The sequence below is a fragment of the Patagioenas fasciata genome, chromosome 25, assembly GCF_037038585.1.
Source record: "Patagioenas fasciata isolate bPatFas1 chromosome 25, bPatFas1.hap1, whole genome shotgun sequence".
Lineage (NCBI taxonomy): Eukaryota > Metazoa > Chordata > Aves > Columbiformes > Columbidae > Patagioenas > Patagioenas fasciata.
The window spans coordinates 663,678-681,750 of NC_092544.1; the positions used below are offsets into that span (position 1 = coordinate 663,678).

At 47.6% G+C, this 18,073-nt stretch overlaps 1 protein-coding gene across 1 annotated transcript; it reads right to left on the bottom strand.

The window, feature by feature from the left end:
• Positions 1-217: 217 nt before the first annotated feature.
• Positions 218-15,163, bottom strand: MATN1 (matrilin 1). The gene is made up of 8 exons (XM_065857244.2): positions 14,892-15,163; positions 11,580-11,926; positions 8,231-8,453; positions 5,688-5,813; positions 5,004-5,417; positions 2,932-3,084; positions 2,376-2,456; positions 218-1,503 (listed from the first exon to the last, which is right to left on the bottom strand). The coding sequence occupies exons 1-8, from the start codon at positions 14,977-14,979 to the stop codon at positions 1,454-1,456; spliced, it is 1,482 nt and encodes a 493-aa protein (XP_065713316.1). The 5' UTR covers positions 14,980-15,163; the 3' UTR covers positions 218-1,453.
• Between the last annotated feature and the right edge of the window lie 2,910 nt (positions 15,164-18,073).

Below are 18,073 nucleotides of genomic sequence, written 5' to 3' on the forward strand. Positions count from 1 at the left end.
TGACTCACTCCTACAAGACCAAGACTGTGCTAATTCATTTTTCACCATAAAAGAAGCTTTTTGTTTTGAGAAGGGTCTCAGTTTCTCTGTGGAACTCTTCCATTGAAATAAAAGGTTGTGACATGAGATGGAGGGTTTCCTACCCACTAAAAAGACTATGAAGAGGTGATGATGTCAGGCAGCTACCCCAAAGCTTACACAAATAAATTAAGTTCCCTTTTAAAATTTTCAGCAAACTTTTAATATTCACCAGAAACACATCTGCTATGGTGACATCTCTGAATAGGCCAAGTTATTCTGAAAAGCTTTCCACATTGTCTCAAGTATAAATATTTTGATACAAAAAAATTGACAATAAGAAGCCCCTGCAGACTCGAGACCCTGTGCTCCCGTCCACCGGTGCGTGGTGCCGCGGTGGACGCGGCCTCGGCTCCGGCTCCAGCTGTGGGGACGGCGTGGGATGCTCCCGGCCCACCTCGCGCTTTGTCTTGCATGTGCTGGGAATCCAGGAACAGCAGAAGAGTCCCAGAGGTGCTGAGATGAGCTTTCTGGCTTTGAAGGTGCTTCGAGATGTGGGATGAGGAAGGAGCTGGTGAACCCTGGTCACGGAGGTGATGGAGGCACCGCTTCCATTGGCGGCAGCTCCAGCAGCAGTTCCGTGTATTTGAGGTTCTAAGGATGTTTTGTGGGTTGGGTTGAGGATGTGGAGAGCGCAGAGCTGAGGAGCAGGAGGTCACAGCCTTGCGGTGTATGGAGCACGGCCGCTGGCTCATTGCGCATTGTCAGGACTTACCCAGCACGGGTCTGCTCAGGCGCTGTTCACCGAGACGTTGTGAGAGCGTTCACTGGCTAGGAAAGCCGAGCTTTTCCCTTTTTATACTGTACAGCAGCTATAGATAAACCCAGCTAGCAGCAGCATCCTATCCTATGTCGCCTGCACTGCACACTCAAGAGATCATTACTAGATTTCACCTACTTACTGAGAAATGCATCATGCTTACAATAATAACCTGATTGGTGGCTTTGACGTTTTACACTCAGCATCTGAGTTGATTTTAAGTCACTTTGACTTTTAAATTAAATTATCTCGTGCATAGAAACAAAAGATGCAGAAGAATACAGTGAGGATTCACAGAACTCATAATCAAGTACTTATTAACATATATATATTAAGCTTTACATAAAAACCAAATATTTCAATTTTTTTTTTAATATATGCACTCTATACGATGCAACAAACATTAGCATGGTCTCAGTCACACACGGTGCTCTGCCCATTATACAATGTCTGCTCTACTGTTATAATTCTTCCCTTTTAAACAAATGCAGGTAGACTAGACTCTTAATAGAAATGCAAGCTGGCCATAGCACTGCGACCGAGCCGCCCTCCATTACCAGTGAAGGAGTTCTAGTTTGGTTACGTTAGCGAGGGAAATCATTTTGTTTTCGGATCTTAGATGATCTTGTTCTCCAGGGCTTCGATCCTTTTAGCCACAGCTTCCAGTGAGCAAGAGTTAAGGGTGAAAAACGACACGTAAATGATTCGTGGCTCAAGCCCCCCCCGGCTTGCAGAGCAGCTGGCGATGGAGCCACCTCGCTGGGAGCGGGTAGCGCAGGAAGGGTCTCATTGTCTGCCCTGGCGTTTCCAGAACTGCTCGGGTTTCAGAACTTTTATCAAAGGTAGAAAATACTCATGCACACATACTCACGGGCATCTATACATTTACTGTTAAAGGAAGAGGAAAAATTGTGGGAATGATTGGAGTGTGCTTTGAGTGGCTGACAGGGAATTGCTGACCTTGAGCAGCACGGGCTGCATGAAGAGCTTTTCCTAGAGTTACATGGTGTGTCGCAATTTTCTACTCTTCTCACTAATTGCGTTTCATGATGTGCCTGGGAGCAGCAACCCACTGGGTGAGAACTACTGATTTACTCTGACCTTTTGCATAGCATAAGTCATGGATTTTAATCAATTTGAGTTAAAGAGTAGAAAATAAACTGTGCAACTGACATAGTTAAAGCTTTTAAAAATCTATTCTCCCTTATTCTCAGTAATGAAAAACCTCCCTAACCCTGAGTGAGCCACCCCAAGGTTTCACTGATTTCTCTCCCCATGCAAAGTGTGAATCTCGCTCACACCTCAGTGCAATACGGCAGGACCCAGCATGGCAGGATGTGATCCTACAAGCTCAGCTCAGGTGGGATCTGGCTCCCCAGAGTTATTTGCAGCGAGCAATTCCATGGAAGTTGTCTCGTTTCCCAGCTTCCTGAGCACCTACCCAACCTCCTTCCCCACATGTGGACTTTCCCTGGTGTCCCCTCCAGAACGCACAACCCAACCCGCTGAGCTCTGAACAAAGACACCCGAAGGATATATTTCTGCTGCAGTGAATTTATGAGGTCTTCTACTTTTGTCTGGAAGTTCACGATAGATTTACATTCACATGGATCTTCCTCTGTGGATCAGAGCATCAGGAAAATGAGTTAAGTGGCACACACAAAAAAAAAAAAGGAGGATTAAATCAAAATCAGTGAGACAAGTGAAACAAAGCAATTCTTATTTTCTTCAGGTGCATTGGAAAGGGCCAATATTTCATTGGAGGTATGTGATTCCTTCAAAACGAAAATCTAAAATAACTGTGGTGACTTTTTTTAATATCTAGATGTAATTTTTAGACTCGTGTTATTTACAGGAAGAGAAAGGGAGGAGGAAGACAGAAGGAGAAGGCAGTTAGTGAGAGGGGAGATGGATGAGGAGTAGGGGTGGTTGTGGTTCAGGAAACCACCCGAAAGGTTGATGTCTCCTGATCCTTCCAAGTACCCCAGAGCGCTGTTCACAACCTCCATTTGAAGACGCATTTTTGTCCTCCTGCTTCCAGCCTTCAGATTCTGTGACTAAATCCCCCCTTCTCCCCGATCCCCCGCTCTCACCAATGCAGATTTTCATCTGCAGCTTCTTCCCGATCTTGCTGATGGTCCTGAAGTCAGCCGTGTAGAAGTAGTGCTCTGCTACCGGTTCGGAAGCGATTTCCCTCAGCTCATCCTCCACTGCGTTGCCGACACCCACAGCAAACATCCTAAAACCTGCGGGCAACAGGAACCTGTCAGCTGGACAAGCGTGGAGCATCTGCAGCTTGGTACCAACCCCCGTCTGTCTGTACGTCCTCGCTCACCTCCTCAACCCACGGTCTCCGCACAGCAGACGGTAACTGGGAAATCAGCCCCTTTACCAACTACTATTAGAGATTTATTCCAACCAGGTCAACCAGGGCTCCAAAATATTTTTTTCAGGGAAAGTCTTACTAGAATTATCCAGACAATTACAACCATCTGCACAAGAATGTTTTGGAGATACAAGAAAGGACAGATGACCATAACACCGTGACAGGACCATGCATCCAACTCATAGTGAAGTGATAATGCAGCAAAAGGAAACAGGAAGTTTTCAGAAGAACCTGCATTCATCAGCCGATGTGGTGGCAAAGTCCCCTGTACAGGGGACATCTGTGGTTCAGCAAAATTGTAGCTGAATCTCTTTCTAAAATTACAGCTCATAGTCTGTCAAGGGCAACCCGCACTGTGCTTTAAGAACGCGTCCAGGGTCTGTGTTTCTCTGCCAAGAGATTGATCGGCCACCTCTGGCTTAAACCTGTTTCTATTGAACTGAGCTGCAGTTTTCACATTGACTTGAGTGGTAGTGCTAGGTAACCCCTGTTTTAAAATAGTTGTCTCTGCTTGTCTGTGTTCAGACACTGGTAGTGCTTTCCCCTCCTCCCTTCTTGCCTCATCTGTCTTTCTACCTCTGCATGTGTCCATTTTATTTCTTATTTTTAATTTTTTTTTTTTTCCAAAGTTCAACTCAAGGAACACGTTTGGAGTTACAACACCTTGTTATTTATCCCAGTGAAATAACTTATGAGCAGACATTGGAGATTTCTCTGGTGGGACAAGAGGAGGAAGAAACAAGGTGTAAATTATCGTTATCGCAGAGTAATAAATTCTATGGATACATCTTATAAAGCCCTTTTGTTTCATAAGAGCAGAATATCCACACAACATGGCAGCTTGCTTTGTAAACATCAGCTTTTCAAGAGCTCCTAGCTGACCTTTGTTGTTTTGTGCCAGCCCTCGGTCCCATCTAGCGGCCGAGACTGAAGTTAAAAGGCAGTAAAGAATTCAGCAATTCATGAGTGAATTCACATGGGCTGCATCCATTTAACAGAGATGTCAGGAGACCGGGGACTCGTTCAGCGGGTCAGCACAGGGGCAGATCTCAAGATGTTTATGCTTCACAATGTTTAGACATATACATTTATCAACATGTAGCCACCGCGCGCTTTTAATATTCCGGTAGAAGCCGAAGAAAGTTTCTTATTAGTGTGTCTGGGTATGTCTGGGATTCGGACAGGGAGTCCACAGTAACTCCCTTAGTCTGTGTTCCTGCTTTGTTTGTTGTTTTGTTTCTTCTTTTCCTCTTCCAGGCCTTAAGGCCAACACAGACAAGCCCCACTTTTGACCCTACAACTCCCATTTTCCTCCAAGGGGCTCTCTGTTGGTCGTCTTTGCCTCACCCTGAGAGCCACGGATGTTGACCTGCCTTCCATTACCAACAGCAGACAGATCCTCAGCTTCTCCCTGCGGTTCCCTTCACATTCATGTGAACCGTGCTAGAGCACTGTGCATCCCGTACCAAACATGTGAAACTCCATCCCACCCAGCAGAGAGACCTCCAGCAGACTCAGATCAAAGACTTGGAGGGGCTGTGGGAGCAAAAACCAGCTGCAGGCAAACAAATATTCATCTGGACCCCAGCCAGAGTTGCTCCAAGTTCTCTGTGAGTGTGCAGGGATAGTCAGGCAACATCTCAACAAAATCACTCTACGGGAAGCTGTTTCTATCCTAGGTAAGAGACATCTCTGGGAAAAGAACCATACCTAGGTTGACAGTAGGCGCAGTACCTGGTCCAAGGGAGAAACAAGCCAGTGAGAATTCAGGAGACCTACCTAAGTCTTTGGCTTTCTTCGCAGCATCAGTGATGTAATCTTGTGACCGTCCATCAGTGAAGACTATGCCCACCTTGGGCACCCCAGGTCTAGCTCCATTGATGACGGCAAAGGAGTTGTCAATGAGGTACTTCAGAGCCTGGCCTGTCATGGTTCCTTTCTCCATGTAGGCCATCTTCTTGACTGCTGCTTTGATGTCCTTCTTGTTCTTGAACTGCCCCAGTGGAAACTCTTGTCTGACAGAACTGGAGTACTGAACCAGGCCAACCTGGGCCTGTTTCTCTGACACCTCTAGGGAGTCCACTATTTGGTTAATGAATTTCTTCACCAGCTCAAAGTTCTCGGGCCGCACACTCTTGGAGCCATCGATCAGGAAAACAAGATCCAGGGCAGATCCTGACCCACCACTGCAAGCTGAAGCAAAATATGAGAAGAAGGTGAAAGGAGACAGCAACTGAGACCTCAATTAATCATATAGGAAAATAACGCCTTAATTTCATTTTATTGCTAATGAAATAGCTTCAATCAATCCTCAACAACGCTTCACACTGTTTTCAAAATATTTCGTGGTTATAAATGCACGTTATTTTCTGAACAGGACACATCCACGCTTTCTCAGTACTATCTCCACCACACCACTGCAGATCACAGCTCGGCTCAGTGCAAATGGGAATCATTACACACCGCTGCAGGTCTTGCCGTCGTTGTTCAGCGTGAATCCCTCTTTGCAAGCACACTTGTAGGCTCCCGGGGTGCTGACGCAGATCTGCTCGCAGTCGTGGTCTCCAGTGGCACACAGGTCCGACACCACTGTAAGCGAAGGAGCAGATTAAAACCAGAGACCGTGTCAAGGCCTCTCAACCCAGAGCCCACCGGGCTCATCCACAAACATATTTGTCCCATAAACTCAATAACTCAAGCCACACAGCAGCAAGACAAAGTCATCACTCTTGGATAGTGACTGAAATAGAAGAGGCAAGGAGAAATTTTCACGAGTCTCCAGACTCCAAGGCACAGCCAGGACTAGAAATCGTCTCTGTAAGTAGGGCAAAACCCATCTGGCTGTTGAGCATATCACAATATACTTCACTCTCCAAAGCTACTGCTTGAGATTGGGTTTCCAACCTACCATCTGGGCTGGCCTATACCCATCTTCTCCAGCCATGTAGTACAATTATGATTAGTGAGCTCAGCCCCATGTACAGTTGTCTTTTCTGGATGGGATTCATGTGCAAACATACTTGGAATTCACTTCAGCGCTACCCTCGCACGTGCAGCTTTCAGAATCTCAATCTACAATCATTTCTGCCTGCTGATCTTAGCCTGGGCCTGACTCCTGAGATGCTGAGCAAACAGAAGCTAAATTGCAGCAGGCTGAGCCAGCAGCGTTCGGTGCCTGCCAGCGCTGTCACAGCTACAGCAATGGTGATGGAAAACAAACTCAAAAGCAAACAGATCCGGCTGACGCGCTTCATTTACAAATACCAGGGAAGTGTGTGGAGAAAACAGCATTTCTGGTTCTGTTGTAATGATGGGAGGTGGCGCAAAGTCTTTCAAACTGGTTATTTCAAGTTGTGTTCTGCTCTGCTTGTGTTTTGTACTTCTGCTGGCCTTCCCAATTCACGTGTCTGCATATGGTGCCAGCACTGCTAGATCTTTCCAGCAGATATGTAGCTCCTATAATTAGGAATATTACCAACCATGCAGATGGCTGTAACACTGGGCTCTCAGGCTGAGTTCTCTGAAGTCTACTGGGGTCCCCTTTTCCCCATGTGTTTGTTGAGCGTGATGGGGAGCAGCTTGGCCAGTGCTGCACGGGTCTTCCCGCTGTCAGAACCCACCAACCGAGCCCGCACCAGCAGGTGGTTGGGCACGGCTCCGAGGGCGGGTTCGTGCAGCTGCTCGCGTAGCGCGGTAACAGCCCACTTGGCAGTTAATCTGGTGCTGTCCTCTGTTGGTGATATTGGTCCCTAGCACAGCGCTTCCCTCCCATGCATCTCTGAGGGTTTTTACCACGGGGAGAACTTGGTTATGTGCATGTTACAAATTTGAAAAGCAAGGCACAGAAAGGATTTTGTTCTCTTTATCTTTTGAATGACACCAGCGCCAGGACTTCAAAACACATTTTGAGGCCTCTCCATCTCTGGCTGACTCCTGACGCCAGGGCAGCCAACACAGCTTCTACAAATATTCATGGCCTGGATTCCACCTCCTCAAATTTTGTCTCTATCCCCCCTTTAGTATGAAGTATTTATTCCCCTCTTTCATGAGCTTTAGGTGCAGTGACACCTGATTGTAATACATGACTCACTTTAAATTCAAAATTTTCCTCCTTCCTACAGAGGAAGAAATTTTCCTTGACAAAAAGCTGCTCAGCCCCATCATTTTCAACCTGAAAGCTGAAGCATGAAATTTTACACCTCTTGAAGAAATTGGTCTCGGGGAGTTTTACGGGTCCGTGTGTGTACGTGTTTGCAGCCCTTGCCATAGGCACCGTGGGGTGTCACACCGTTTAAGAAGTGTTGCCACACGTATGTTCTTTGATGGGATGGGCGTGCAAAGCCCCCAGGCCTCTCTTGCTGACACATAAAGTGGGTATTTATAGACCACCTCCTGCTGTCTTGTGGGTACATTTGAAAGTAATAAAGCTTTCTCACTCCATTCACCACTTTGTGTAGGAGTGGGTATGTGTTTGTAGGGTAGTCAGGTTCTCTTTATATACTGCATAGAAAGGCATTAGATACTGCCCCAGCCAGGTGAGTTTTCTGCCTCACAAGGCTTGCGAAAACAACAGCGGAGTCAGGCAGAAGCGGTTCAGCCTCCAGAGGGGAAATGAGACCGTGTCTTGCTCAGCTGGGGATTCAGAAGACAATACTGGTGGGGAAAATTACAAGACAAATTCTCAGAACTGCCCAGATAGGCTTAAACAGAAGGAGACTGATTTTAGCTGTATAAAAATCATGTTTTCTCTGTTCTGTTTCAATGACTCAGGGAGCACGTGGGTCATGTTTGCAAACTCTTCCGTGCCAATGAAGTCTGGAGACTTTTTAACTGAAACCTGAAATTCGTGAAAGGCAACTTCAAAGAGCATCTCTCTTCCACTCTGCTGTGTGCTCCTGCAGACCGGGTCCTTGGAGCAAGGGAGCAGATGGATGAAGGGCGATCACACGTACAACCGCCACCTGCAGCTCGTGGCTGGGAGCCCGGGGGCTGTGGCGAGCACTTACCGCAGAAAGCTTCTTGGAACTTGTGGGTCAGCTTCTCGATGACGCTGTAGCTCTCCACGTAGTCCACGTGCTCGTCCAGGGGCTGGCTGGCCATTTGCCGCAGCGTGTGCATGTCCACCCGGCCAACCCCGATGGCAAAGATCTCGATGCCGGCCGCTCTGGCCCTGGCTGACACGTCCTGCACTCCGTCCTGGGGACGTCCGTCGGTCACAACGATCGCCACCTGCATAGAGGAGGGCAGAGACGAGGTGTGTGCTTCAATGGGCATTAATATCGCTATTGCTAATGGAACAGCCTGGATTAGTATAGAAGGCTTCATGTTTTCTAAAATTAAAGAAAAGGAAATGCCACCCCTTCCTCTCTCTTCCCATTCTTCCTGAGATCACGCAGGACATTCTTTTAGGTGAGATTTGTTTATTTCTGAGCCAGAAAGGTTAAATTGCCAGGGACCTGACTGATTTAATTAAGGGACAATTGGTGCATCTCACCCCTCAGGAAACCAAAGTAGAGGTTGTGTTCTTCGTATGCAAACTAATGCTCAAACCAAACTATCTTCATGACACTAAGGACAACTCTGACTCAGTATGAGACTTCGAAAATCTCAGGAGGTGTCATGGAAACGTCATAACATGAACACTGTTCCCCATTTTATGGATGAAGAAGCTGAAGCAGAGAGCGGGGAAGCTGTGCCTGCCTGTGTGCCCGTGCCTGCCGTGATTTCCGATTCCCTGCTCCACAATAAACAGCAGAGCTGAAATCCCAACCCTGCCAACACCAGCATTAAAATGACAACTGGCTTAAGTGGAAACTGGATTTCACCCTGGTTTAGATGGAGCCTGAACTAGTTGAAAGCCTCCAAGAGTCCTGCTCCTCTTGCTAGACTGTCCATTTTCCACTTTATTTTTCTTCTGATAAGTGACCTTCTCACAAAACCTTCATTTTTGTTCTTTGCCAGCTCAACTCCTGCCACTTTTTCTTACAACTGTTTTCTTGTGACGCCGCTGTCAACTCCAAAGCCACTGATTGGGATGTAATGCAGGATGGAGAAATATAATCGACAGGAATGGGTGAGCTGTTAAACAGAACACAACGCAGGCAGATGCCCTTAGTAATACAGAAAGTAGAGAAACATCAAAAAAAAAGGCAGAAAAAAATCCACCTGGCAGCAACAGTGAGTTTGAATGAGTTTGATGTGGTCGTTAAGGCATCATTTGCTACTCTCCTCTATGTCTTACATGCTCTCCAACTTTCTGAAGATAAAACCAGAAGCACCAGCTGCTCAGTTAGGACAGAGTGGTGGCTGCTTGACATCCTCAGGTGGAGAAAATGCCATCGCAGGTAAGGTCAGTGGTTGGGTTCCCTGCTCCATGTGTCCAAGGGGCCTTGGCCATGCAGATAAAGTGGGTCCTTCCCCCTCTACCCACCCTTCAGTGAGGGATAACACTGCAATACTAAACCTGCTGCCCATCCAGAGCTTTCCTTCTATGCAAAGGATGCGCAAACCTGGAAAAACGTAGAGCTTTTCAACCTGGCGAAGGTCTGTGGGTTCAGACGTTTGCCTGCGCTTCCTAAGGGCTACAAACTGAAGGATCCCGCGGGGCAGAGGCAGCCGTGCAAGCGTGCGTTCCGCCAGGAGAGAGAGCCCTCGGCTCGGCGCGCTGCAGCCTCGCGGCTCCGCGTCCTCCCGCGGCTCCGGCACCGGCTGCCAATTAGAGCTTATCGAGAGCCCGCCTGTCAGCAGACACGCTGTACTATCAAGCAGCTTCCGCGAGCAACACCACCCTACGAACAGGTTTCTGTCAGTAGCTGCGGATCTTCCTTGCAGCGTTTGTCACAGGATGGAGGTGTTGCATGTTCTCCTGACATTTCTCTGTCTAAATATAGTGATTCTCCAAGTTTAATCAGTTCCTTTGGTTCTTTGTGTCATCCTCACATAGGCCTGAGGCTCAGATACAACCCAGGATCCACATCTGGATCTGATGGGAAAGATCTTCACAATGCATCTGTGTGAAAATCTGCTCTAGAGCACTCAGAATTCATGGTGCTTTCTGACCTGCTCTTGGAGAAAACAGAACTTTCGGGTACAAAGAATCTGGATCAGAAATCGGGAATTAATCAGTGAACCCATGGCTAAAATGGACGTTAACGGTGAGTCAGACCAAGCACCCACCAGCCAGAGTGCGTCTGTGACCTGGACCAGGCCCCTACAAAAAGAGTGTGAAAATACAACAAGTGTCAGGTAATCTTGCTCTCATATGTAATTATCTTGATAATTAGGAGATTCTGATTTTTCTTAGGACTCCCCCTCCAGCCTTTTGCCCTCCCTGTCAGGCTGATGCAGGGACCTCCAGCATGAAAAACCCATCCTTTAAACGTACCTCCAAACGATTTGCAGTCACGGGGTCCCCGTGGTTCTCTGTGCTATGGCCGGGTCTCGTTTAGAACGCGGAGAGCCCTGGTGAGTGCCTGGCTTGGCAGAGGGCAGAGGCAGCCTGGAGAGGGGGTGCTGACCCCGCTCTGCAGCGCGGGCTGCGCTGGACCCGGCCATGGGACACGAATTGAGAAAAGATGAAGGCTTCTGCTGTCTCCAGTAGCCAAGCAGGGCCTCCAGTTTTGCCCTGAGAAAACTCACAAACTTTTGCTTTTCAAGGTCAAGCACCACATTTAATTTTCCTGTGAATGCCCAACTTCCTTGTGTTACTTTTGTCATATAGAAGTCCCCCATGTTCTCGTGACACAATTTATTCTTGGTTAACTAAGACACAGGAGTATTCGCAGGCATCCCTGGGTGCTCACATTTCAGGGTTGCCGTGTGTAGGCAATGCAGCAGCTAACGAGGGAGCCATGTCTCATTATGCAGTGTGCAACCTGAATGTTGTAGCAGCACTGAAAGGGGAATTGGGTCCAAAGTTGAATAAGCCCTTGATTTTCTCAGTAATTTAACAATGTAGTTGTTGTTTCTCTTAAAAGAAAGATAAAAGTAATTGGGCACCCCTGTAGTTCTCGGTAAAGGTATAAACAGACCTTTCCCTGAGCTGCTGCAGCAACAAATAGTGCTGCTCCCTGTCCTGGGGTGACATTGGCTGCACAGAGCACAGCCAGACCGAAGGATCTTGTGATGCTTTGACCAGTGTCCCATGCGGTCGACAACCACAGCCCAGATTTTTCACAAGGTCTTGCTGGATTTCTGCTGTGTGAAGGAGCGAGGACCGTGTCCAGTGATTCTGGAAGCTTCACCACACTCAAAGCAAAGACAAAATCATCATTCCTCCTTTTTGGATTTTTCCAACCACTTCATGATGAATCACATGAAAGAAGGGAGCACAGATTAAATGGATGATTTCCTTACCTTATTAAAGTTGGGAGACCTCACCCTGGCCCCTTCTGAGTCATTAAAAACCCGGCTAATGGCAAACTGGATGGCCAGGCCGGTCATGGTCCCAGTGGAGAGCGGCTCTATCTTCTGGACCGCCTGCAGGAGCCCCGCTTTGGTTTGGTGGGTCTTGAGGGAGAACTCGTTCTTGACGGCGCTGGCATAATTGATCACACCCACCCGCGTGGAGTTGGGGCCCACGTCCAACCCCTCGATCACCCGCGACATGAAGACTTTGACTTTCTCAAACTCATGTGGGCGCACACTTCGAGAGCTGTCGATGACGAACACCAGGTCGGTGGGTTTGGTTCTACACAGCGTGCCTGGAAAGGACAAGGAGGGAGGATAAAAGTAAAAGAAACGTGTGCTAGGAGGGAGAGGATGGTCTTAGAGCAGCAGCTGGAGGTGGAGGACCTGCAGGCTCCAATCCTTTCACTGCCTGGCTCAGCAGCCCAGTGACACCGCTTTAACCTGATGGTTCTAAATGTTCTTTTTCCTTTCGTAGGAAGGTGTCTGTAAGAAAAGCACAGTTCCCGGGTGACATGTGCTGCTGAAGGAGCGGATGGGATACAAGCGCTGCGCTTCAGGAACAGGTTACCCACTTGTAACCCCAGGCTGTTGCTAATGCCTACATGAAACTTGGTGCGCTTACAGCAGCGTGGAGGGAGGAACAGAGCTGAGAACCAAAGCTGGTGCATGCACTTCTGCATCAAACAAGGTCTCAAAAGGAGCTATTGCATTCAGACACTGATAAGCAATCCACGTGGAGATTCATTAATGAGATTATATCTTCATCATGCATGACCAGAAGCAGGCATGAAACTCAGAGGTTCAGTTGTGAATCAAAATGCTCAGATTAACGAACCAACATAACATGAACCACTCTTGTGTTTTCCAGCTAGTGACGCTAGTAATGAAATACTATAGCACGGCAAAGATGAGTGCTGCTTTGTTTCTGTGGGCTGGTGAGGGAGAATACAACAGAGAGGTGCAGAACCCCGTAATTGAGAGTTAATCTCTGCAACCCCACAGTAAGACATGAATATCCACTGTAAAAAGTAAATGGTATAAACAGGAAGCATCAGCAATAAAAAGAGCTGAGAGATTTGGGTTTTATTTCTCATTTGCATGCTGTTTTCCATCCTGATTTTCAGCTGTGGCAAAGCATAAAAAGGACTGATATTTTTTATTATTTTCTAAATGAATCGTCCCGTTTTCCCCACCAGATCTATAGCATTCTCTTATGTTAATTTTTTTCTATCATTTAGGCTGTCTCTGTAGGGGCATCAAGTGCTCTGTTAATGTTTGATTTCTGCAGAGAGGGACAATATAGGTTATATTATAAAGGAGATTTCTGTGGACAGATTTTTAAATGGGAGCTTTTGGGCCAACAAATCTGTTCCAAATGATGATATAAATACTATAGCCGGTCCTCAGTGTGAAATCTAAGGAAGCGATCAATCTTTCAGGCGCATGAAAACAAACACCCTGTGATATATCCATGAGGTAAATAACCAGGTTGGTTGTCTGAGAGACACTAACGCTGAATTTGCTTCTGGCCCTGGGAAGGTCTGTGTGGAGCTGCTGGGGGGGCAGCAGGCAGCGCTTGCTCTGCCCAACACGCTCATTTTCCACTAACGCGCAATGTGACCTTGTCCCATGGGGGTGACTGTTGCTGTGCCACCAATAACTCAGCGCACAGGAAGGAAAACCAGAGCTGGCTGTCCATTCACCCCTTTACCGGGGTGGCTGTGCCCATTTGACAGGTGAGAAATGACAGTGTAGAGAAAGGCTCAGATTCTTGCAATCAGTTCCTCCAGAAATAAAGTCCAGATTCCTCTTTGCCATTGTGGCTAAAGCGTCCCCTCTGTTCTCAGTGACAAATCAAGGAACAGGTTTTTTTTGGTATTTTTTCCCTAGGAACAGTTGGATCCAGTAGTGGTTTTAAGTACAGATATATATATATATGTATATATATTTGTTGTTCTTGCATGGAAGCTCAGTGATTTTGCCCTAGCTAACATTTTTAACCTCTTTTTATGACAACAAAGTATATTCCATAGAAATAAAGAGAAAAGATGCGATATCAGATCGGAGCTTTGGGATTGCAGCCACTGGACAGGCCTCGGTGACTCCGGCAGGGGACACTCAGGGCTTGAATGGCGCCTTCACTCAGTGTAGTTTATTTTAACGTTGAATTAAACCAGAAATAAATTCCCCCTCTGTTTTTTAAAAATGTCTGCACTTGAAGTTATTCAGAAATAGCTGAATTTCATGCACTGATTTAGCGGAAAATCTCTCTTAGGGCATCTTTGGCATGTTCATTAAAAGAACAGGAAACCTGTCTCATAACCCAGAATTAAAAGGTGTTTATTTTAGAAGCAGCGATCACTCACGGTAGAGCTGAGCTGAACAACGATCTGTTTGGTTTCCTGACTTCAGCAGCGCTCAGCAGTTCTACAGCAGTTGTAGCTCTCCAAACTGCTGAGGAGAAACCGGGCAGTATAGCAGAAAACTGCCCTTCACATCAGCCGCTCGGGCTGCAGTCACTGTCACACCTGTTGTACAACTGTCAGCCTGCCCAGGTATGTGGATTATGCATCATCATAAGGTCCTTCAAGCGCTTCTAAAACCCATCAGTAATTTTTGCCTTGGTCGCCTCTCCAGCAGCATCCTGCCCCGGCACAGCAGAGATGCTTCCTCGCTGACACTGATTGCAGACAAAGGACTCTGCAACCTCAGAGAGCAGGCAGATCGTCCCTCATCGGATCATCACCCCTTGGAAAGACACGCAGCAGGATGTTGCTCAGGTATGGGTAACGTAAAACCTGGGAAAGGCCCATCCTCAGCAGCCTGGCCAGAGGTTCCTGCTCTGTGAGGTTAACCAGAGCTTGGGGGGTCTGGCCAGCTCCTCCTGGAGCTCCCAGCAAAACCAGTCCTCTGCAGAGCTGTGGGCAGGCGAAGGTGGAGGAGAAGAGCCCTTCTGCCCGGCCACCTCCTGCCGAGAGCAGCGAGCCCAGGCTGGTGCTGCACCGGGAGCCGGGGCTGACCTGGTGCCACCTTTGCTGTACAGACCTCCCAGTACTTCTCTAAAGCAAAGCAACAGGCAGATGTGAACACATCACCAGGCTTTACTGCCTTGGGAAAACATTTGAGAAAGCTCCTTTGCTTCCTGACTGATGCTGGGTATTTCTTTTTCCTTCGTCTCCTTCCCAGTCCAGAAGCGAGCTGGTGGCAAGGGGACAGAGGACGGACACCGCGCGTCCCAGCGCTGAGCTCCCCGCTTACCTCTGGGCTGCGGAGGTGCCCCGCAAACTCCGTAGCTCTGCAGGAGGAGCAGCAAAGAGAGCAGCAAGGCAGAGAAAATCCTGTCCATGGCTGCGGAGGAGCTGGAGCCTGGATGCAGAGTGGCAAGCGAGAGCCTTGGCCCGGAGGTATTAACCTGCCCTTGCTCGGGGAGGCATGGGGCCAGCCCCTGCCACGTGTTGGGGGGGCACCGAGGGGAGAGGGACGAGAAGGACGAGGAGAAAATATTGCACGAAGGTGGGGAGAGGGAGGATGTCCAGCCCTGCCGGCCCCCGGCCCCTCCACAATGGCCTCATTGCTCCGCCAAGCTGTAAAGAGACCTGCGAGGGTTTGGTATGTGGGGAATCCAGGACCGTAACAGTGGGACCAGTGAAGCCAGCCCTGGGGAACTGGGCTTAACCTGCCAATCACCAGCTCCCGTCTACAAATCCTGGGCTTTGCCACATTAAGCAAACGGTCTGCGGTGCGTCAGGCTCGTGTCCTTCCTCTGGCAAAGCCCGGGGAGCGGGGGGGACACGGCAATAAGGTCACACAAATCACCTCTCAGTCCCACGTTTGCCAAGCATGGGGCTGGAAACCAACCTGTGGGACCGGGGGGCTCTGCTGCTTTGGCTTAATTTGCAGACGAGTGCTCAGAGGAAGAGGAGAGCGAGGTCTGGGGGGGCACGGGCTGAGCTGTACGATGCAAACCAAATGTCTTCCTGCGGGAAACTGTCACTTTTCTATGAGGCTGTGCCCCTGTGCAGGAGAGCAGGGACGGAAAGAGCGAACTCGGTAGCCTAAACTAGATAAATAGACAAGAAACTCGGGATAGACAGACAGATTAGAAGCTTGATTTATTATTTACAGCGTAACGTTCAGGTCCGTACACACGAGGGACATATAGCTCCTGCCACAAAAAGCCAATAATCTAAATCAACAGATAAGACTGATGATGCTGCAAGTGAGCAGAAATCCAGTGTTTTCTTTATGGAAGAACAGCAGGGAGATTTGGTACTAGAGCAAGATGAATTTAATGATGGGTTCATCACAAAGCAGTGCATCTATTTTATTTTTTAACTCCTGTATTACATTACTGTCAGTTGATTAAAGCCCTTCTGTGACGGATTAGTCTTTGCACACCTCTGCAGCCACGCACCCTTGGAGCGCTCGTCCATTTGATCTGCGTTGTGCTAGCGCAGGGCCATGGCAAACTGCCTTTAATTCAAAGCCCAGTTTCTCTGCCCTTCTCCAGTCACTCTTCACTCAAACGTGCTTCGGCAGGGGCTGAGCGCGCCTGTGGAGAACGGCTCTTTGATTAGCAAAAAAGGGCCCGTCCTTAGTGAAGTTGCCAGGGTATTCTTAACTCTTCCAACATTAAAATGTTAATTAAAATATTAAAAGATGGCTATGTTCTCATGCAAAACCAGCATGGATTGTCCCACTGCTGTCTCCCCAGGTACACGCAGGCTTTGCACCGTCTCTGGAGCGAGCCAGAAATTTTTACCCATAAGGATTAAATGCTCTCATTTCACCTCTTTCTATCACTGGGGCCCTTTTCCAAGCTTGGTGGCATCTTATTTTATTTGCTAGTTATTTCAGAGCCCCTAGGATTAAAAGGGTCACCGTGCAGGATGTGAACACTGCAGATTACCATCTAGTCTAGAAAACACATGCAGATCTTCACGTATACATGTGCGAGCACAAGGAGCCTGTTATAAAAACTTCACGAATAAATGCTTATGCCTGTGGATGAATGCATAAATACTTACACGTGACCATACATGTATATAAACATGATTGCATGTGTGTGTTTATGTATATAAATATGTATGCGTGCACATACATGTTCATGTATTTAAATATGCACATGTGCACATACATGCAGACACACAACTCCCCCTCCACTCCCAGGCCTTTGTTATTTTAAAGCTGCCAGTGAGGACAGCCTTATTGACACGTCATGGACTCAGATGAGTGCTCATATGTATAAATACTGCTAACTGATACCCTTGGGTGTATGCACACAGATACGTTTGCTCCCCAAATGCACAGAACAGCTACACTCCTACATTTATTAGGGAACAAAGTGAAATAAAAGCATAAAATCTGGGAGATTTTGCCTCCAGCTCTGTCTAAGATGGGGTTTCTCCCGTTGCTGTGCTGTGCGCACAAGGATCTCTTGGTGCAGACAGTACCTGCCCGCCATGAATAGGGATCATTCAGAGCCCTCTGTAAATGAAGTCTCTATGGCTGCTCTTGTTGAGGAAAATATAAAGTTTCTCTGTGTCATTTTGCTGTTAATTAGCAAAGGAAGATAAATACATTTCAGGTGAATATTTTCACTAGTAGAGGTTGTGGCACACAAGCAACATTAAAGCTTTGAAAATGAGGCGAGAGGCAAAGGTGTGCTGGGTACTATAGGTCTGCATTTGTACCCCTGTAAAAGCAGTGTTTATTTTTAAAATATGAAACATAATTTTTCCCCAGGCCTCTGAAAATGAAAACACTGCGTTCAATATTTCAAGAGGAAAATATGCATTTAAAGCTCTTCCTGAGCCTGGCTGCAGTGTAAACAGACAAACCATGAAGGGCTCGTGCTGGCCCGCGCGGCCCTGCCGTTCCGCACAGCGGCTGCTGCAGACCGTTCTGCCCCTCCCTCAGACACATCCCAGCCCGTGTCCCCTTACTGAAAACGTGCTGGTTGTAAATACCAGTTCCCCGCTTTCCTTCCACTGCGGAAACTCCCGGTCCCACCTCGCTCCTGCTCAAATCAAAAGCTTCAGACTGGTGGGAAGTTGTTGTGTACAGCCAGGGAGATTTTAACCCAAACCCATGGTCCTGTTGTATTATCATCTGAGTGCAGGTGGAGGAGAAAAGGCACCTTGATGCTTTGTATTAAGTCAAAAAAGGTGACAGTGCAAGACAACACGTGCCAGCCTTGGGATGGGCCAGGAAGGAGCAAAGGTCAGTTTAAGAATAAGTAGTAAAAGCCGTAAAAAGCGAGCACATACTCATACAGGCAGTATTACAACTGCCAGAGTGGGGAACTTCGCATTTGTCCTAAGATAACAAAGCCTGATGGCATAAACTACATAAATGCAGATTCTTTATCACTATATGCACGACATTTCACAGGAATATAAATCAGATGGGAAAAAACAAGAAAAATGCCATTTTGGTTT

Coding starts and splice junctions, on each gene's coding strand:
- MATN1 (XM_065857244.2), bottom strand. CDS start 14,979: ATGGACAGGATTTTCTCTGCCTTGCTGCTCTCTTTGCTGCTCCTCCTG. Junction 11,927..14,891: donor GGCACCTCCGCAGCCCAGAG/GTAAGCGGGGAG, acceptor TGTCCTTTCCAG/GCACGCTGTGTAGAACCAAA. Junction 8,454..11,579: donor GGTCTCCCAACTTTAATAAG/GTAAGGAAATCA, acceptor TCCTCTATGCAG/GTGGCGATCGTTGTGACCGA.